The sequence below is a fragment of the Leptodactylus fuscus genome, chromosome 6 (assembly GCF_031893055.1).
Source record: "Leptodactylus fuscus isolate aLepFus1 chromosome 6, aLepFus1.hap2, whole genome shotgun sequence".
NCBI classification, from domain to species: domain Eukaryota; kingdom Metazoa; phylum Chordata; class Amphibia; order Anura; family Leptodactylidae; genus Leptodactylus; species Leptodactylus fuscus.
The window spans coordinates 9226890-9249948 of NC_134270.1; the positions used below are offsets into that span (position 1 = coordinate 9226890).

At 42.8% G+C, this 23059-nt stretch overlaps 1 protein-coding gene across 1 annotated transcript in view; it reads left to right on the top strand.

Moving 5' to 3' along the window:
- The first annotated feature begins 7755 nt into the window (after positions 1-7755).
- Positions 7756-23059, top strand: part of LOC142210278 (alpha-N-acetylgalactosaminide alpha-2,6-sialyltransferase 2-like) — a 34456-nt gene continuing 19152 nt past the window's right edge. Inside the window, exons 1-3 of the mRNA XM_075279341.1 lie at positions 7756-8080; positions 20090-20465; positions 22348-22513. Of these exons, the coding sequence (XP_075135442.1) occupies positions 7917-8080; positions 20090-20465; positions 22348-22513 (706 nt within the window). The 5' untranslated portion in view covers positions 7756-7916. The remainder of the gene's footprint in view (positions 8081-20089; positions 20466-22347; positions 22514-23059) is intronic.

Genomic DNA, 23059 nt, shown 5'->3' on the forward strand with positions numbered 1-23059 from the left:
TTTCTCACGTGTCCCGTGATTCACGAGAATTGACAAGAATCTCGCCCACGCTGTGTTAATTTGTTAATCCCTCATAGATCCCTCCCTTCCCCCATAGATTGTAAGCCCTCGCGGGCAGGGCCCTCTACCCCACTGTGCCAGTCAGTCATTGTTAGTATTATAGCTACCTGTATATTCTGTGTATTGTATGTAACCCCCAAATGTACAGCACCATGGAATTATATAATAATGTACAGCACCATGGAATGAATATAATAATGTAAAGCACCATGGAATTAATATAAGAATGTACAGAGCACCATGGGATTAATATAATAATGTACAGAGCACCATGGGATTAATATAATAATTTCCAGTAGAGTGGATAGGTTAACCTTCCCCCCCCAAAAAAATTAATCAATTCATCTAGTTTTTGATTTAAGGTCACTTACATGAGAGGATAGGTTACTTTTTCCCCCACAAAATCTACACACTCATATAGTTTATGATTTTCCTCACCGCCCCCTTTGGTCTCTCCCTTTGGTCCTCCTCTGCCACCCACATAAAGGGGGCACACTAGACCTCATATTCACCCGCCTCTGCTCCATATGTAGCCTCTCTAACTCTCCAGAGCCAGGGCCAGAGTTCCAGACTGTTTAGCAGCTGTAGCCTCTTTCCTCTCCTCCCGCTTTCTCAAACTCAACATGGAGAAAACAGAGTTCATCATCTTCACCCCACCCCATATGGCCCCTCCACTTGACCCATCTAAGTTAACGGAACCACACTTACCCCTGTCCCACAGTCACCGCCATTTTCGTCTCATTTGTGGCTTGGAGAGATAGGGACAGAGATCTGCTGAGGATAAAGAGGGATTAGCAGGAAATCTGAAGAACAACAACAGATCTCAGAGCTATATACTGCAGGGAGAGGAGTCGATAGATTCTTCTCAATCCAGTTTTGCACGGTGTGTACCCCCAAATACCAAAGTGGGATACATAGCAATTACCAGGCTATATACGCTCAACCCAGCTATCCATGGTGTGCACCCCCAAAACCTAACTGGGATACACAGCCATTGTCAGGCTATATACGCTCAACCCAGCTTTCCACGGTGTGTACCCCCAAAACTTAACTGGGATATACAGCACTGGGATACACTGCTGGTGCAAGGTTCAACTAACCCCAAGGGCCAAAAACTAAATCTCTTCTGATTTAAAGGCTCAACTCAATTAAAGGTGCAACGTTTAGATGGCTTCTTTCCAAACCGAGGGTGATTCCTTTCGGTAAGATGTGATGGCTGTTTCCAGCCCTGATTGTCCTGGTTGATTGTGTTCAGTAATGAGGCCAGCTCAGCATGAGGATCTTGTACGTTAGGTTGTCCATGCCCACTAATATGCATGAAGACTCCATCACAGTAAATGTCCTTATTTTTCTCCAATTCAATCTCTGAATGAACTGCTCTGACAGATGGCCTAGGCCAGGGGTGCTCACACTTTTGCTGCAATGGCAATCACTGGGTTTTCCTGTTCTGGTTCCAAAGAATCTTGTGTCTTACTTGAAGAAGAGACAATCTTAGTCTGACTTCTAGTTGCTTGTGCTGCAGCATTTGGAGTTGGGTCTGTCAGCCTTGTGATGAACTCCTCATTCTGGATCCCATTACTTTCAACAGTCTCTAAAGTCTTTTGACACTTTAAATTTTGTTCCGTTCCAAATGACTCTGTGTTTAGATTTGGCTCAGTCGCAGCTCCAGGACAGGCCTTGGAAGGCAAGGTTTCCTTTAGTGGCTCCATCTCAGCAGGATGATGATGGTGAAGCTTGGTTAAATCTGGTGTCGGAAGGGAAAGGGGTTTCTGATCTACATCAAAAGTTGTTTGGACAATTAACACCTGATCAGAACCCTGTAGAGGTAATATAGAGTCCCATATTAGAGGACCATTACCGCTAGTAGTGGTTGCAGCCAAATCTCCCCCTTTGCGGTCCTCTAAATAAAAGTTACCCCCAGTACTTGATGCCAAAATGTCCTCACTCTATCTGAAACTAAATCTCTCCAAGACTGAACTACTACTGCCTCCACCATCTAATAGATCTGTCCCTGATATATCCATTGTAGTCTCAGGCCTTACTATAACTCCTAGGCAGCAGGCCCGCTGCCTCGGGGTCATGTTTGACGCAGACCTTTCCTTCACCCCTCATATTGAATCACTGGCACGTTCATGTCACCTCCACCTCAAAAACATCTCCAGAATACGCCCTTTCCTTACCAGAGATACACTAAAGACACTTATTGTCTCTCTGATTCATTCTCGCCTTGACTACTGTAACTCCTTACTAATCGGTCTTCCCCTCACTAAACTCTCCCCTCTACAATCTATTCTGAATGCAGCGGCCAGGCTCATTTATCAGTCTAGACGCTACAGCGATGCCTCTGGTCTGTGCCAGTCGCTACATTGGCTGCCTATTCAATATAGAATAAAATATAAAGTTATCACTCTCATCCACAAGGCTCTCCATAATGCCGCACCTCCATACATTTCCTCCCTCATCTCTGTCTACCGCCCAACCCGTGCTCTCAGTTCACTCAATGACCTAACACTTACATCCTCTATTATCAGAACCTCCCATGCTCGTATACAAGACTTCTCCCGAGCTGCACCACTTCTCTGGAATGCTCTACCCCGGACAATCAGATTAACTCCCAATTTCTACAGCTTCAATTCATAGTTGACAGTCTCGCTGCAGCACAGAGTATTTCAGGAGAGGAGCTTACTGTTAGAGAGGCAATGTCAGCAATGTGAATTCCTTCAGGACCCTTAGGGTGCATTCACACGATGTCTTTTTGCTCGTAATTTGGCACGTAGACGCCGCGGGAGCTTTTGCGGGCCGTATACGCTCCTATTAATTTCAATGGAAGCCGGGACCATATACACGGCGCTATTTTGCGGCCGTGATTTTGCGGCGGCCGCAAAATAGCACCGCGTATACGGTCCCGGTTCCCATTGAAATCAATGGGAGCGTATACGGCCCGCAAAAGCTCCCGCGGCGTCTACGTGCCAAATTACGAGCCAAAAGACATCGTGTGAATGCACCCTTATGGTAACATAGTGAAAAGTAGCACGCCCTGGGGATTAGATAAATTCTGCTATTTTAGTCTTGAAATTTTACGGCTTCTTGAAATTCTGGTTTCCGTCTTCTCCAGTAATCTCAAGAACTCTGAGTGTTAATATAACAAAGTTTGCGGCTTCCACTGAATGGTAGCACCGAAGAGAATTTGTATTTCTAACTTCTACGGTTCATGTGAGCTATCATGTGGACTGTCATGGGGACTGTCATGTGGGCCATTGTGTATTTGTTTATCATGTATTGTAATACAGGGAGATGGGTTATTATTATGGCTCCTCACCCTGGAGGATTCAGCGCGTCCCTGCGCCACATAGACAGCACTTTGAATTTAATGGGAATTACTTTATCCTATCAGTGATTGTAGTCTATAAGCTAATCCGATCAGTGATTGTAGTCCAGTGGGTGGTCCTATCAGTGATTGTAGTCTATAAGCCAGTCTTATCAGTGATTGTAGTCCAGTGGGGGGTCCGATCAGTAATTGTAGTCTATAAACTGATCCTATCAGTGATTGTAGTCCAGTGGTCTGTTTTATCAGTGATTGTAGTCTATAAGCTGATCCGATCAGTGATTGTAGTCCAGTGGGTGGTCCTATCAGTGATTGTAGTCTATAAGCTGATCCTATCAGTGATTGGAGTCCAGTGGGTGGTCCTATCAGTGATTGGAGTCCAGTGGGTGGTCCTATCAGTGATTGTAGTCTATAAGCTGATCCTATCAGTGATTGGAGTCCAGTGGGTGGTCCTATCAGTGATTGGAGTCCAGTGGGTGGTCCTATCAGTGATTGGAGTCCAGTGGGTGGTCCTATCAGTGATTGGAGTCCAGTGGGTGGTCCTATCAGTTATTGGAGTCCAGTGGGTGGTCCTATCAGTTATTGGAGTCCAGTGGGTGGTCCTATCAGTGATTGGAGTCCAGTGGGTGGTCCTATCAGTGATTGGAGTCCAGTGGGTGGTCCTATCAGTGATTGGAGTCCAGTGGGTGGTCCTATCAGTGATTGGAGTCCAGTGGGTGGTCCTATCAGTGATTGGAGTCCAGTGGGTGGTCCTATCAGTGATTGGAGTCTAGTGGGTGGTCCTATCAGTGATTGGAGTCCAGTGGGTGGTCCTATCAGTGATTGGAGTCCAGTGGGTGGTCCTATCAGTGATTGGAGTCCAGTGGGTGGTCCTATCAGTGATTGGAGTCCAGTGGGTGGTCCTATCAGTGATTGGAGTCCAGTGGGTGGTCCTATCAGTGATTGGAGTCCAGTGGGTGGTCCTATCAGTGATTGGAGTCCAGTGGGTGGTCCTATCAGTGATTGGAGTCCAGTGGGTGGTCCTATCAGTGATTGGAGTCCAGTGGGTGGTCCTATCAGTGATTGGAGTCCAGTGGGTGGTCCTATCAGTGATTGGAGTCCAGTGGGTGGTCCTATCAGTGATTGGAATCCAGTGGGTGGTCCTATCAGTGATTGGAGTCCAGTGGGTGGCCCTATCAGTGATTGGAGTCCCGTGGGTGGTCCTATCAGTGACTGACAGCTATGTGTGTGTGTGTGCACTTATATAGGGATTGCCGTCAATCACTGAGTAGGACCGACCACTAGATCTGAGATCAATAAATGACAAGTTAGACTTGTTTCCCACAATACTACATATCAATCTGAGAAACAACAACATAGCACAATTTGGGGGAATTCCATAGTTTACATAAACCGGGTGAACCTTCTCCCCATAGTATTTAACCCCTTCTAATCTGTGTCGTTACCTCTGGAATACTCACAATAGAAAACAAAGAGAATAGAAGGTAAACAAGACACTCAACAATCTCCAAACTGATCAAATATATGCACATGTTTCATTAGAATAAAATTCACATACAAAATTACATATACAATCAGATAAAACAGATTGGCAGCACAGGAATGTTCCCACAAGAGGTCAGCACAAAAAATGGGTTATCAATCACATCTCCTGGTAGTGAAGTATATAGTATACTAGCTGGTACCCGCGACTTCATCTGCGGTGATTGTAGAAGAACTTTGTATCTTGTTGTTGCTGTAATTCTGAGAATACGGGAGACTTTTGTGTTGAAAGTAATTTGAATTTCAGCTGCTATACGGTGTTGGTATAAACTGTACATAGTGACTTTGGGACAGAGGTATTACAAGTGAATATACTTGGATATACGACATTGTATGATTTGTTATTTTCCGCCAGTACATGTAAGTTTTGGGCACAGGATACTCTTGAGAAAGCCACATAAAGTTGTCCATGTGAGGAGCCTAGTGTGGTAAATGTATTCCTGCTAGGGTCCTGGGAAAAACGGATGTGCGCTATTGTGACGAAAAGTAGCCTATTGCGCAATCCTGTGTAGTAACTATGTTTGTGGAAAATTTCAACCAAATCGGTGGAGCGGGTTTTGCATGATTGAGGAACAAACATCCAAACACACAAACCCACAAACATCTAAACACACAAATAATATTAATAGGATAATAATTATACATGGGGTGTGTGACTCAATGTAAATAAGATGATATATATATATACGTTATTAACTCACAACAAATGCACAAAAAAACAGCACTAGATGTCTGATGTAATTCACAGATGGAATACACCAAAAATTGTAATTATAGCAGCATATTCAATGTGGATTCATATATGCACATCCTAGCATCTGCCCGCGACTTCGTCTGCGGGTTGGTGTTGGCGCTGAGCCACTTATATTTAGCCAATTGCTGTTGTGAATGATCCGCCTGCTCCCGCGTCTCGGCTCTGTTACATCACTGCATATACGCAGCATACTCAGTTGTATGTACATCTCTGCATATGGAGAGCGTACTCAGCTGTGCTACAGTGCTGCCTAAGCTCTGCTGCATCTGGCCATTTGGATTATAGGGTGTCACGGAGCAAAGGTATACGTCTTCCTCCGGATGGTCTTTTGAATCAACAGGGACGCAAGAGGTCGGGAGACAACAGCAATTTATTGTAATCCACAAAGTTAGTAGCCGGCGGCGGTCACATCAACCGTAATAACAATAAGTCCACAGAAGTCACAATCCAATGATAGCTTTGGCAACTTGGTCCTGTAACTAAATCCTGGCTCTCTACAGAGCTGTCCACAGGCTGGCTAACACATACTAACTGCAAGCTACAACTATATACTAAGACTGTTACACCTATATCTGTGGGTGGGAAGGGCTGAGTCACAGATCCTTCCCCCCTCACCTATACCAAGGAGAGCAGACTCCCTGTCTACTATGGACAATGCACCATCCAACATCTTCTTGGAGACACCGATCAGATTATCTCCACCCATTGTCCTCACTAGTTAGAGGTATTTGCATACAATGTGCTAACACACTAGACCCTAAACAGCCAACTACACATTGATGTATATAACAGGTTAGAGAATACATTCCACACCAAATATATATTACACATGGCCTATAGTATAGACTCTAACCATCCCGTGACATAGGGGTGTTCTTATGTCAGTTTCTGAGCAGCTTCTGTGTTGGAAATGGTTGAATGGATGTTGCAGAAATTTGCCACAGTTCGATCAGCCTGCTCCCGTGTCTCAGCTCTGATACATCGCTGCATATGCATAGGATACCCAGCTGTATGTACATGTTTGTATATGCAGAGCCTATAGAGGTGTGCTACAGCGCTGCCTAAACTCTGCTACATCGGGCAATTGTGATTACAGGGGTTTGGTTATGGGACTGACTGAGCAGCTTCTGTGTTACAAAGGGCTGAACGGATGTTGCTGAAATGTTCCAAAGTTCTCCCCCATCAGAGGCAGAACAACACATTCCCCGTCGTACTCACTGAAACTCTACATCCGATATAGTCCTCTTGCCCACACACAGCCTGCATGTTCTGTAGTCTCCTGATTTTCTATGAGGCTCCATTTTCTTCAGCTTTCACACTGTCCAGCTTCATTCTATATAGCTCCGCCCACAAAATAGTGTGTAGCTCCGCCCACTGCCTAGCAAGATCCTAACTGTGAATGGTTCAAGGACCTGTGATGACGTCATCACAGGTCCTTATTGTTGTGTGAACTTAAATCCTTCACTGCGGTCGTGTTGTGACGTCATTTACCGGGATAAAAAGTAGCCTATGTTTTAATCGGGGTTCCTACCTATGTATGCGGCAAATTTCATGCAAATCCGTTCAGCCGTTTTTGCGTGATTGAGGAACAAACATCCAAACACACCTATAATAATAATAATAATAATAATATAATATATAATATTAGTAGGATAGGATATACTTTACTACCAGGAGATGTGATTCCCCATTTTTCGTGCTGATCTCTTGTGGGAACATTCCTGTGTTGCTATCCGTCTATCTTATTATCTTATTGTATATGTAATTCTGTGTGTAATTTGGAGATGTTGAGCGTCTTCTTTGCCTTCTATCTTCTTTCTTTTCTATTGTACATATCAGTCTTCTCTATAGCCGCCACCGGCAGGTCCAGCTGCATTTTCCACATGACAGATTTAACTATAAATGTGCTGAGCTCTGACAACTGCGGTGAGTAATGAGTTAATGATTGAGCGTCTCAATCACCCTGCTGTAAGCAGATAACAGCCTGCCCTAAAATTCGCCATGGGAGTGACCGCCTTCATGTGTTATACATAGTGTCTGACACAAGAGGCTGAGTACAGCAGAACGTCCTTACACACTACTCGCACACTCATGTTAGGACCCGCCATACACGACTGCAAAGAGGACTGAGGAAACTTTACACTATCTTCGCACCAAGTTGGCACACGTGCCCCGAGCAGCGCCTACATCTTCATATGGCATACCCCTCCAAAAATCTCAACAAACACTGAAAAAATGGGCAAATGGGTGAAGATGATCCCCTATAGGGCGCTCCACTCCAAGTCCCTCAGGAAGATCCTCCTGGTCCTCTGCCTGGTCTCCCTGCTAGGATTACTTGTATCCCACATGGACCAGAGGGTTCGGAACGAATCGCCAACGTGGGCCAGCGACTATATGAGGTAAGGACCCTACGTACCCTATAGGACTGTGTTAGAATTGTTATGGGAGGCAACAAGGAAATGCAGGACTGTGATTCTACGGATTGTAAATTGTGTCTGTGGAGAAGTAATAACGGCAAGAGGATGAGGCGAGTAATGTCTGTACAGCGATCCAAGACGTGCCGAGGTCTGAGGTGATGTCTGTGTGTCCAGCTGTCACCAAACAAGAGGAAGATGAGACGCACGGACTATCAAACCCCCCAGAGACTATTAACCCCCCCCATCACCTGTTTACCCCATACCCACCGATACCCACACGCCCCAAACAAGAACGACGAGACCCTAAGGACACTCAAACCCCCAACCCCCCTTTTTTTTTTTGCTTTGGCAACACCAAATGTTTTATTCTTTGGTAATGCTAATAAAGCTAGTTTAGCTAGCTAGTTACCCCTAGCAACCAATCAGAGCGCGGCTCTCATGTCTTACAGCGCGTCTGAAACATGAAAGCTGCGCTGTGATTGGTTAATATTAGTAACTAGGACAGTTTTTCTGCCCCATTGTATGCATGTGTACACGTGTGTTTGTATGTATATATGTGGTTATCAGTGCGCTCACATGTGTGTATATATGTATATGTGTGTATCCTATTAATATTATAAATGTGAAAGTTTGTGAGTTTGGATGTTCGGATGTTTGTTCCTCAATCACGCAAAACCCGCTTGACCGATTTGGCTGAAATTTTCCACAAACATAGTCACTACACCCGATTGCGCAATAGGCTATTTTTCGTCACAATATCGCACATACGTTTGTGCCAGGACCCCCACAAAACCCAAACTCACACCACCATCTCTGCAATCTCACACAGTTTGGACCATAGCAAGCCACAAATTTCATATTACCCTCTACAGCCTCGCCCCTAACCCCACACAATCACATATACATATACTTTACCACTTTGCCCCTCACCTTACCGATACTCCAGTAGGCGCTCTTTAACGCTCCGGAGCAGCCATGTTTGCTGACCCCCACCGCTCTGACAATCCGCGACACCACCCACCCATGTCAATACCCCTAGGCGGTCTAATAAATGCAAAAAAAAATTAAAAAAAAAGGAAAAAAATATAAAAAACAAATAAAAAATATTAAAAATTCAAATCACCCACCTTTCCCTAGAACACATATAAAAGTACTTAAAAACTGTGAAACACATACATGTTAGGTATCCCCGCGTCCAAAATCGCCCGCTCTACAAAGCTATACAAATATTTTTCCTGTTCGGTAAACGCCGTAGCGGGAAAAATGGTCAAAAGTGCCAAACCGCCATTTTTTCACTGTTTTGATTCTGATTAAAATTTGAATGAAAAGTGATCAAAGCAATAACATTTCCCAAAAATGGTAGAACTAAAAAGTACACCCGACCCCGCAAAAAAAGACGCCCTATACATCCCCGTACACGCACGTATAAAAAAGTTACGGCTGTCGGAATATGGTGACTTTTAAAAAAAAAAAAAAAAAAAAAAATTCACACAGTTTTGCCTTTTTTTAAGGGGTCAAAATGTAAATAAAACCATATAAATTTGGTATCCCCGGCATCGTAACGAAACACAGAATACAGGGGACATGTCATTTTGGTTGCACAGTGAACGCCATAAAACCAAAGCCCGTAAGAAAGTCGCAGAAATGCATTTTTTCTTCAAATCCACCCCATTCTGAATTTTTTCCCTGCTTCCCAGTACATTATATAGAATAAATAATGGTGGCATCATGAAGAAAAATTTGTCCCAGGAAAAATTAAGACCTCATATGGCTCTGGGAGCGGAGAAATAAAAAAGTTATGGGGTTTAGAAGGAGGGGAGTCAAAATGAAAATCAAAAAATGCCATCGGCCGGAAAGGGTTAACTTCAAATACTTCTGTCCCAAAGTCACTATGTAAAGTTTCTCACAACACTGTATATATAGCAGCTCTAATACAAAGTAACTGCAACACAAAAGTCTCACGGATTCTCTGAATTACAGCAAAAACAAGATACACAGTTACATTTCATATCCCATACCTTATACACAGTCCGAAAACCTTACCCGCGCCTGTATATACCCACTGCTACAATCACCGCAGACGAAGTCGCGGGTACCAGCTAGTATGTGTATATATGTGTATATGTGTGTATATGTGTGTATATGTGTGTATATATGTGATAGTAGTAGTTGTACTCTAGGATAAAACAAGCCGAAAGGTTTTATTTATGTATTATGCTTACTTATATAGCGCCATCCTATACCGCAGCACTTTATAGACATTGACAGTCACTGTCCCGTATAGGACTCACAATCTACGAGGTCGAACATAACAATGGCCTCTTGTCAGCCTATATAAACTATGCAAAAATGTGACTGGTTGTGTATACTGTATGTTGTGTAGGTGTGATTATATATGTGCCTATCTGTGAGTAATGTATATGTGAGTATTATACAGGTATATTCTCTTTATACAGTATATATTATGTGACTATTACGCCTTTGCCTTTGTACATTATATCTGTATTGTATTTGTGCACCTTGTGTTTATAACTTGTATGTACAGTGGGGCAAAAAAGTATTTAGTCAGTCACCAATAGTGCAAGTTCCACCACTTAAAAAGATGAGAGGCGTCTGTAATTTACATCATAGGTAGACCTCAACTATGAGAGACAAAATGAGAAAACAAATCCTGAAAATCACATTGTCTGATTTTGTAAGAATTTATTTGCAAATTATGGTGGAAAATAAGTATTTGGTCAGTAACAAAATTTCATCTCAATACTTTGTTCTCTCTCCTTTGTTGGCAATGACAGAGGTCAAACGTTTTCTGTAAGTCTTCACAAGGTTGGTACACACTGTTGTTGGTATGTTGGCCCATTCCTCCATGCAGATCTCCTCTAGAGCAGTGATGTTTTGGGGCTGTCGCTTGGCAACACGGACTTTCAACTCCCTCCAAAGGTTTTCTATAGGGTTGAGATCTGGAGACTGGCTAGGCCACTCCAGGACCTTGAAATGCTTCTTACAAAGCCACTCCTTCGTTGCCCTGGCGGTGTGCTTTGGATCATTGTCATGTTGAAAGACCCAGCCACGTTTCATCTTCAATGCCCTTGCTGATGGAAGGAGGTTTGCACTCAAAATCTCACGATACATGGCCCCATTCATTCTTTCATGTACCCGGATCAGTCGTCCTGGCCCCTTTGCAGAGAAACATCCCCAAAGCATGATGTTTCCACCCCCATGCTTTACAGTAGGTATGGTGTTTGATGGATGCAACTCAGTATTCTTTTTCCTCCAAACACGAAAAGTGGTGTTTCTACCAAACAGTTCCAGTTTGGTTTCATCAGACCATAGGACATTCTCCCAATACTCTTCTGGATCATCCAAATGCTCTCTAGCAAACTTCAGACGGGCCCGGACATGCACTGGCTTAAGCAGTGGGACACGTCTGGCACTGCAGGATCTGAGTCCCTGGCGGCGTAGTGTGTTACTGATGGTAGGCTTTGTTACATTGGTCCCAGCTCTCTGCAGTTCATTCACTAGGTCCCCCCGCGTGGTTCTGGGATTTTTGCTCACCGTTCTTGTGATCATTTTGACCCCACGGGGTGAGATTTTGTGTGGAGCCCCAGATCGAGGGAGATTATCAGTGGTCTTGTATGTCTTCCATTTTCTAATTATTGCTCCCACAGTTGATTTCTTCAATCCAAGCTGGTTGCCTATTGCAGATTCAGTCTTCCCAGCCTGGTGCAGGGCTACAATTTTGTTTCTGGTGTCCTTTGACAGCTCTTTGGTCTTCACCATAGTGGAATTTGGAGTCTGACTGTTTGAGGGTGTGCACAGGTGTCTTTTTATACTGATAACAAGTTTAAACAGGTGCCATTACTACAGGTAATGAGTGGAGGAAAGAGGAGACTCTTAAAGAAGAAGTTACAGGTCTGTGAGAGCCAGAAATCTTGATTGTTTGTAAGTGACCAAATACTTATTTTCCACCATAATTTGCAAATAAATTCTTACAAAATCAGACAATGTGATTTTCTGGATTTGTTTTCTCATTTTGTCTCTCATAGTTGAGGTCTACCTATGATGTAAATTACAGACGCCTCTCATCTTTTTAAGTGGTGGAACTTGCACTATTGGTGACTGACTAAATACTTTTTTGCCCCACTGTACATATGAGGTATATATGTGTGTATTGTTAATGTATCTGTGTATTACCTATATGCATTCTATACGATGTGTATATCTATGTCTTTGTATATACCCAGTGTATGTTTCATTGTACAGTATGTGAGTATACTATGTGTATAGATACGTTATCTCGCTGCTCCTTTCTTTGTATCTATGTGTCTGTGTGATTAGCTGTGTATATAAAGTTTATGTGAGTGTATTATAAATGTGTATATGTGTCTTATATGTCTGTACTATACTGCATATGTGTATATCGTGTGTCAGTCTTCGGTATACATCTGCATGGTTGTTTTCTCTGTATATAATTTTGTATGTTCCTTAGTGATAATACATGTGTGTAATCAGAATATCTGTGTGTTATATGTGTAACTGTGTGTATTATGGATTATATGGGTGTATTATATATTATATATGTAACTGTGCGTATTATAGATTATGTATGTATTATACGTGTGTGAATTATGGATTGTGTGTGTGTATTATATGTGTGATTTTGCGTATTATAGATTATCTGTGTATTATGGATTATATGGGTGTATTATATAAAATAAGATAATCCTTTAATAGTTCCACATTGGGGAAATTTATTTTATATATATATTATATATGTAACTGTGCGTATTATAGATTATGCGTGTATTATATGTGTGTGTGTGTGTATTATGGATTATGTGGGTGTATTTTATATACGTGTGTGTATTATGGATTATTTGGGTCTATTATAAACCATATCAGTTTCTTCTGTGTAATCTTGGGTAACAAAGGCTCAGGTCTCGCTGGGCTCTGGATGTGTAACTCTCCAATGGCAAATAGCAAAGGATTGTTCTGGTATAAACCATGTTGGCACTATCTCAAACATGTACAAAGGTGTGTATTACATGAGTAAACACGGAATTAGTTATATACTGCTCATAAATTGTGACTTTTGGGAAGTGGACAACGGGGAAACTATAATAGATAAAGGAAGAGACTTATGATGACTCTTTGCTGTGCCAAAATAAATGTGTCCTCGCCATTGTGTGATAATAGTGTTAGCGCACTTGTGTACTTAGAATTTATGTATTTGTCTATATGTGTGGTTAGATAAGTGTGCAAATAAGTGTCTGCAGTTATATGTGTGTATTATATGTGTATTATATGTATATCTCTGTGGGGCGATCGATAATCCTGCACCATCATTTATTATTAGACTGTTCCTGTCGCTAAAGGGAGTCACGGTAATATACAAAGATACATTTGCTATTGAATAACAGCAGCACAGAGTATTTAATGTGCCAAGATGGCGTCATTTATTTATGGCATTCCATGAATGTGTAGTAGGAGGCCACATAGAGATGGAGGAGGGTGAGAGAGATCACAATGTCAATGGCTCTCATTATATATCCATCAATGGCGTTATTGTGGCCCTACGTCTTGGGATCTCCTCGCTCGCACTTCTAAGGCGTCTTCCAGGGTCGCTGCGGGTCCTCACAATGGCACAAGCGTGACAACTACCTCAGATAACAAAGCACATGGTCACTTTCATGCCATACTATAGGAATATTCCGTCATAATATTTCTATAGAACTGTCTCTTATTTAAAGGGACAGTCCATTGAAAGGTATAAGGTCTGACTTTATATAAAGGGGTTGTCTACTTCTGACATTCTTATAGTGATCCTATTGATCGGCTCTAATCTGCAAGTGCTCGGTTTCCCTGCAGCACCACCACTGGTGAAATGAAGTATTACATGTTGCCTATTGAAATCAATGGACTGTTGGGTCCTCCAGAGGGAGACATGTTTTCTGCAGCCACTTTCTGCTCCTACTCTAAAAGGGATTGCTTCATGAACAAGATGGGGGTCCGCCTGTCAAGATGTTGCTTCAGGACAACACTGGCATTGAGTAGCATCACATATTATTGGATCAGATCCTAAAAAAACACCTGCCAAATAAATCCCCCACACACCTAACGAACTACTGCCTAAATACTGGAAATACAGAGCCTTTAAATCTCTTCTGACCATATAGAAATACAGGTGTGAGTGTAAGATGGTTATCATAACTTATAAGACAGAGAATGAGCAGAGAGCATATCCTCAGGGAGGAATGTCAGCTATGTCTTAGTGTACTTAAGGAGAAGAGCTCACTAATCCAGGGCCATTAGTGCACACAGTGGTGGAACAGATGGGACCGGCGGTGGCCATCACACCTACACGGAGCCAAGTAATAGTGATATCTAGAAGATACGGCAGAGTCATAGACCATCTGTGCTATTAGCCCCATACAAACAGGAACCTTCCCTAAGAAAACATTAGTACAAGTCTATGGAACATCTATTTATCATCCTCTATCTGTCTCCTATCTATCTATCTATCTATCTATCTATCTATCTATCTATCTATCTATCTATCTATCTATCTCCTATCTATCTATCTATCTATCTATCTATCTATCTATCTATCTCCTATCTCTATCTATCTATCTATCTATCTATCTATCTATCTATCTATCTATCTATCTATCTCCTATCTCTCTCTATCTATCTATCTATCTATCTATCTCTCTATCTCCTATCTATCTATCTATCTATCTATCTATCTATCTATCTATCTATCTATCTATCTCCTATCTCTCTCTATCTCCTATCTATCTATCTATCTATCTATCTATCTATCTATCTATCTCCTATCTCTCTCTATCTCCTATCTATCTATCTATCTATCTATCTATCTATCTATCTATCTATCTATCTCCTATCTCTCTCTATCTCCTATCTATCTATCTATCTATCTATCTATCTATCTATCTATCTATCTATCTATCTCCTATCTCTCTCTATCTATCTATCTATCTATCTATCTATCTATCTATCTATCTATCTCCTATCTCTCTCTATCTCCTATCTATCTATCTATCTATCTATCTATCTATCTATCTATCTATCTATCTATCTATCTATCTATCTATCTATCTATCTATCTCCTATCTCTCTCTATCTCCTATCTATCTATCTATCTATCTATCTATCTATCTATCTATCTATCTATCTATCTATCTATCTATCTATCTTTGCAATATCTTTTTTCTTTCACCTTATCTATGACTTGAGCTGCCCAGCCGTGTAAAAAATGGAAAACCACTAAAAAATGTTGCCTAATAGTCCTAGAAGTCATCCTTACCTTGCTGGACCCCCGTCCTGTCCTCCAGCTATAGCGCCATGACATGGGCATGTGACCGGCCATCGCTGACCACAGCAGAGACACTAGAGTTGTTGTCAGGTCACAGCTATAGCCAGGGCTGTGGGATTGGTGCTACAAACCTCTGACTACGACTACAAGTCGACTCCCTGATAATTGTCTATGGTCTGGCAGGAGTCAGTGATTGTATTTCTGCGATGGTAAATGATACATCTTACTCAATCAATGGAGTCAATGGAGTGCCTAAGAAATGCCAGGAAGTGTTATCACAGTAGCATGAGAAGTGAAGATCACCTTTGTAACGTCAATCATTGATATCTGTGAGTAGAAATAAGGTCGTTAAAGATATGGTTGTTCTCCTTTAAGGCGGACATGTGTCATGTGTTATCGTATTTTACGTCTATCGCAGCACATTGATACCAGTAAGGATGGCGGTTGAACGTTGTCCTGATTATCAGCTCGCTATTGCGTAAGGTTTTATCACTTTAGGTTGTATTCACATGTATCAGCTGTTTTGATGTCAGGTCTCAGTACTGAGTAGTCGCTGTCGCTTTATACGGCAGAATACGATAACCCCTTCCACAGGTGGCCAATTTCCATTTTTTGCGCTTTCGTTTTTTCACTATCAGTCTTCCACAAACCACAACTTTTTTTTTTTTTTTTTTACCATTCACATAGCTTTATCGGGGCTTATTTTTTGTAGGACAAGTTGTACTTTGCAATGGCATCCATTGCCCACTGTATGGGGTCAATCATTTTATGCACATACGGGATTCACCAAAAATGGTGGAAATTCTGACAAATTTCGCAAATGAGAAACCTGGCCCAACCATTCTCTTACGCTAGGTTCACACTAGCATTCAGGTTTCTGTCATTCGGGTGCGCACAGTGGAGTAACTAGGAATTGTGGGGGCCCGTGGTGAACTTTTGACATGCCCCCCCCCCTCCCCGACCGACATCAAAGACCCCTACCAACCGATCCCCTCCCCTGTTGCATTCCTCCACACAGTATTATACGCCATAGTGGTCCCTGCACACAGTATTATGTCCCATAGTAGCCCCTGCACACAGTATTATGTCCCATAGTAGCCCCTGCACACAGTATTATGTCCCATAGTGGCCCCTGCACACAGTATTATGTCCCATAGTGGCCCCTGCACACAGTATTATGCCCCATAGTGGCTCCTGCACACAGTATTATGTCCCATAGTGCCCCCCGCACACAGTATTATACCCCATAGTGGCCCCTGCACACAGTATTATGCCCCATAGTGGCCCCTGCACACAGTATTATCCCCCATAGTGGCCCCTGCACACAGTATTATGTCCCATAGTGGCCCCTGCACACAGTATTATACCCCATAGTGGCCCCTGTACACAGTATTATGGCCCCATAGTGGCCCCAGTACACAGTATTATGGCCCCATAGTGGCCCCTGCACACAGTATTATACCCCATAGTGGCCCCTGCACACAGTATTATGTCCCATAGTGGCCCCTGCACACAGTATTATGGCCCCATAGTGGCCCCAGTACACAGTATTATGGCCCCATAGTGGCCCCTGCACACAGTATTATGCCCCCATAGTGGCCCCTGCACACAGTATTATGCCCCCATAGTGGCCCCTGCACACAGTATTATGCCCCATAGTGGCCCCTGCACACAGTATTATGCCCCATAGTGGCCCCTGCACACAGTATTATGTCCCATAGTGGCCCCTGCACACAGTATTATGTCCCATAGTGGCCCCTGCACACAGTATTATGTCCCATAGTGGCCCCTGCACACAGTATTATGCCCCATAGTGGCCCCTGCACACAGTATTATGTCCCATAGTGGCCCCTGCACACAGTATTATGCCCCATAGCTATTGGCTAAATATAAGCGGTTCAGCACCAACACCAACCCGCAGACGACGTTGTGGGAAGATGCTAGTATATAATAAATACTAGCTGGTACCCGCGACTTCGTCTGCGGTGATTGTAGAAGTGGGTAAATACAGGCGGGGGTAAGGTTGCAATAGAAAGTCCACGGAGGAAAACTCTGTGAACTTTCTGTTCAAAGCGCTGCGGGAAGAACCGTGATGCGTTTCCGTCCCGTTTTTCCCGCAGCTCTTTAAAGCTGCGTATCGTCCCGTGAGGCCTTAGCCTTATAGTGGAGGTCGTTTTCGTTTTTGCTTTTGCCAGTACATAGCTGTGATCACACATTGATTTTGGAGTCGCTTCCAGATCACGGTAGGTTTTCAGATTGACGGAGGATTCCCTTAGGGTATGTGGAAACCTACTTTAATTGCATTTGATCCTGTTTAATACCTTTGACAATAGTTTACATATCCTTTGCATGTATTCATGAGATCATGGTTGTATATCAGGTTTTTATGCCTGACATTATCATAAGTATTTGTTGTGCCATTGTATTAGCATTTTCTTCTCATGCTTGTTTTATGTGTGTACTCGTCCCAATACCTTGTCTGTGGTTAGTTAGGAGTTAGTTCATGGCGTGTAGTCAGGGATTAGAAGGTGAGGATTTGATTTTAGCTTTAAAAGAGCCTGCGCATGTTAAGATCAGCAGCTATGAGTAAGTGGATAATATCTAAGAAACGCGTAAGTTGTACCTTTGCACATCATGGAATGTTTCTTTCATGATTTTAACTGGATGTACACATGGAATAAAGGTTAAGATTTATTGCAACAAAGCCGCGACACAAACCTTTCCCGGCATCCACTGTGCTATTACAGTGCATGCTGGGCCACTCTGCTGCAAAGCGGTCACCATAGCTAACGGGTCTCCGCTGTAATGTACAGCAGAGACAAGGAGCTAATGCCAGCGATCAGAGTCCACACTGATTGTGGGCAATACAACCTATAATTCCACCAAATTTGCCCCTGGGCCTGGTTGTACCTTATTAGTAGCAGGCCGTCTCCTGTGTCGCGAGATCGCAGGACCCGACCTGTTACTGTGACAGACGGGAGCCATGTAGCAACATTGTTGCCTTACCTGGTGTACATCTGACCGGAAGTCTAAACTTACCTCCGCTTTTGGGCCAAATGTGTACTGACCCACCGGGAGGCAAACTATTTATCGGTAAGTTGACGTAGGGGGATTGTCTACAAAACCCCCGTGAGTGCTGGGAAAACAGCCCAACGTTGAACATATTCACAACTAGAGATGGCGTCGTTCGTTACAGCGCTCAAAAAAAGTACACCATGCGCATGCGTCTAACCCGAAGGATCACGCATGCGCATGGTGTACTTTTTTTGAGCGCCGTAATGAAGGAACGTCTAGTCAGGAAAGTCAGCAGCTGTTTTTCACCCAGAGAGGGGGCCCTCTGCATAAGTGGTCCCCATGCTTATATAGGAGTTGTGACCGTCCTCACAACATCCCAAGGCGAGATATATATATCCCCTTTCTCTACCTGTTTAATCTACTTACTATACTATGAGTTGCTCGGTGTCTCTTCTTTTTTGTCTTTGACCATATCTGAAAAAGACATCTGTGTGTATGGGGCCATATATGGGTCCATCAAACAAATAGGTATTACACTACAGTTGTGTGTATGAGGCATAACATGGAAGATTTCAGATTAGAAGCCTGCAGAATTCTGAATGCAGCTCTGGAGTTTATATAGGGATTAACGGTGGAGTTCAACTGCTGAAGTGTGAAATCAACTAGACACTTTAGGCATTGTATTATGATGGTTAATAGGGAAGCAAGGGCACAGGTGAACATGGGTAGGGCGATGACACTTTAATCTGTCATTATCTAAGGAATGTGGTTCACCTCATCCTAGCTCCAAGGACCCTGAACACTTGCGTATCTTCGAAAGCGAACCTGCCGGCTGGGCAGGTATGAAAAGGAAGAACAACCAGAAATGTGGGCGCCGTTGTCTACAACAGGAAAACATTAGTTGACTTTCGGCCGTCTAAATGAATATAGACAAGATGTCGCAATCATAGGGATCAGTTATGACCTGGCAGATGGCGTTCAGTTCTTCTACAGCTCCTCCGCAGGAGAAATGAAGCATTACATAATTTTCATTCCAATGAATCAGCCGAATGTTCTGCTACGTCTAGAGTGAGGGACATTTTTTGTAACCACTCCCTGTTGTAACTCAAGTGTGAGAACTGGCGCAGTTCTTGTTAGCCCCCATGTACATTAGTATGCACTTATCAGGATCGGCACATGAATAATGTGTAATGTCTATGATCTAGCATTCCTCCAGTAGGACAACTCTAGGACTCCATTCTACCTTCTGCCTCCTCTGAAGCTTTGCTGTGTTGTTCCTCCACATTTTACACTGTAGCTCTTCCTGTTCAGACTGGCTGCTGGATATAAGCTCAAGCCCACCCCAGGAAAGTAGAATATTGGTACATTTTGGGTAACGTAAAGTAGGAAGTTCATCCAAATCAATGATGGCATCTTAAAGTAACAGTATGGCGATCCAACTTTCAGTGGTCACAAAATGAATTTCGATATAAATTGACCATAAGGTCCGGTCAGAGTCAGGAAGAACTGGAAGGGCTACCTAACACCATTGAGCATACGCTGTTGGAGAACAGCCAGATCTGTCATGTGTTTCTCACTATTTTGGAGAGTTATCTAAAACATTCCCAACTTTCCTGACTTCACTTTCATCATTTTTACAGCAACATAAAAGAAGAAAACTTCTGGTCAAGAGAAATAGAAGAAATACCGAACACGGATATATTTCCTACAAAGCCTCGGCATCCTAAGGTCAACACCACAACCCCCTCCCCAAAACCACCTGAAAAAGTTAAACAGCCCTCCATGACCAATAGGACGACTACAAAGAAGACTATTAAATCTCAAAAGGTGCCCATCAAGCCAATAAACGAGTCACTGATATCGAAAAATGGGCCCACCCAGAGACTAAATGTGACCGCCAAAACTCAGAATGCATCACTGCCAGAATCCATAATAAATGCTACCAAACTGAGTCAAGTCAATATGACCCTTTACTTGGGGGACAAGTACGCAACCGATGAGACGCACGTCAATTCAGTAAGTCAAAAATTTGTGAAAGTCAAAGCTGTCGATTATTTTTCGTGGTGTGAATTTTTGATTGGTTATTAGCCATCGGTGTTTGTGAAGTCCTTGACCATAGTGGAAGGCTTTAGAATAATAACAAGACGAGTGAGGTCCAGGGAGGGGGTAACCCTGGAGCAAGGTTGGGATGTCCCTGGTGGTGCCTTTCACCACCACCACCAACTCCAGTTTTTAGCATCTTTTAATAGTTGCCCTTCCATCGCTTCTGGCACAATTGGAATTTTTTCTCTTGCCCTCACATTTCAGAAAAGTTAGCACAGTTAGTTTTGGTGACTGATGTGCAAACTAGACTCTCTAATGTCAAGTGGGTGGTGTCAGGCAGGAACAGTCAAGGGGGTGTGACTCATAACAATCAGAGGCAGATAGTGTAGGATTTGTGGGTCACCCTCCTGGTCTGCTCCTGCCTATTTGACATTAAGGAGTCTAGTCTGAAACTAGCTATGCTCGTTGCTCTGGAATGGCGGGGAGGAAGAAATGAAAATATTCCAACTGCATCAGAATTAGTGGAGAGGATCCTATTGAAGGACAAAAGTGTTTGAGTTGGTGGAAGTGATTATGGGGATATTGTCCTTCCTTAGGGAGAGATCACCATGTAGGTGTGTGGAGTCTTATAAAGCTATTTTCGCTCCACTGTGGGGGATTATGGGAAGAATATGCAAATGTGTTTCTCAGGAAGTGGTGAAAGGTCCTCCATAAATTATTGCTGGCCAAGCCTACCAATTTTAGCAGGACTGGCCAACCATCTAAGGTGTATGTGGATCCTTACTTGATGGCAGGTATTAAGGGGCAGAAGAATTGATCGGGATGTAAAAGCCGATACCAGTAGTGTCCTGCAGGGGTTTGCTCCCTCGTTCCCATTATAAATATATGTACCCTTGACCAATCCAATAAAAGTAGGCCTTGTGTTTGTTGGTGGTTTCCAGTGAAAGATATTTTTTCATCATATATACAATCTTCCACCTAGAAACCATCAGCAAGCATGTTATCTTCTGCTAATGGATCTGTTCACTTTACCAGTGAAGAGTCCTCTGGGTTTATTAGAAGTTCTTCAAGATAAGAACTGAGTGGGTTTCTCTTCTGTAGACATGAATCGCTCAAGAAATTGTTCACGTCATCGGACACTTAAGACACAAAACAAGGAATGAAACATTGATACCGTAAGTGGTGTTGAAAGATATTTTTAGATTGAAGAGTAAAAGTTGGAAAATACCCAAGTCCCCGAGTACCCGAGTGACTAATAAACTCCTACACTGGGGTCATTGGTGGGAATGGCTGAAGTTGTTAGGTCTTAAGATCTAGTTGTGACATTGTAAATATTGGCTTAGCATGGAGATTTGGTTATACCTGGGTGTATTGGAATGTCACAATGGAGAGGTCTTAGCCAAAATACCCGTAAACAATCAGGAAAAAAAATCTGCAAGAGAAATGGAAGAGATATAAAAAAGTTAGACAACCACATAATACCAGATGTTGTCACAACAGCCTTCAAAGCTCAAGCAAAGGTCAATGGAAATCTCCCAGGCTTGTATGAGCCACAGCTTCAAAAACTTAGAAGTTCGGAACACTTTGGACTTTCTTGTTCTACCGAGCCTCACTTCTACTTTATTGGAACCCCTAAATCCTATACCCCCATGAGGCTTCAGTTGGTTATGAAACATGGAGCCCATTGGTCTAGCCAGCCCATATTTTCAGGTTTAGGAAAGGTCATCAAGAAACCAGTGAATAAATAGTAGAGAATTATCTGGGTGTCGGAAGGAAGTCCTTCAACCATTTAGAATTTTGAAGAACCCTTGGAGAACCTCTATACTAAGTCAATGTGTTCTTCATGTCTCCACAGAAATGTCCAAACCGCACCAGGGATAAGCTCCAGAGCAAAGAATTCAAAGATATGTTTTTGGAAAAGATACCAGTTTTGCAATGGAAGAAACATGCGCAGGAGTCGGAATACGAAAGGCTTAAGATCTACAATGGAGCTCAAGGCTGGATGGTTGTGGCCTGGGACAGTAAGTTATTTGTTTGTAAAGTAACCTACATGTTCTCCGTCTATAGTCTTGGATTCATAAAGTGCTCATAATGTAACCAAGATGGTCCAAAATAGACATCTAAACTATAAGTATGCTCATTGCATTCAGATTAATGGATGGTTGGTTCCACCAATGGTCACAACCATTGGCAATAATCTGAATTTATTCGTCAAGGTCTACAAAAGCCAGTTGGTTGACCATCCGATGAGGCAAATGATTCACTATATGGGATTCTCTAAAGCCTACAAAGACCATTTGGTTGACCATTCAGTGAGGCAGATGATATACTAACTAACAAGCCAACAAGATATAGACACAAGACCACTGTCCTTCATTGGAAAGTAGGGATAATCTCTGAAAATCAGCTCCATACCATTATCGCTCCTTTTTGGGCATCCACCAAAACCAAATTCATCCATATTTCCTTTGCTAATGAGCCCAACGATGACTTGTTTTACACATATCCAGCCAATACCTGGCATTGAGCATGGTGATCTTAGGCTTGTATATGGCTACTCCACCACG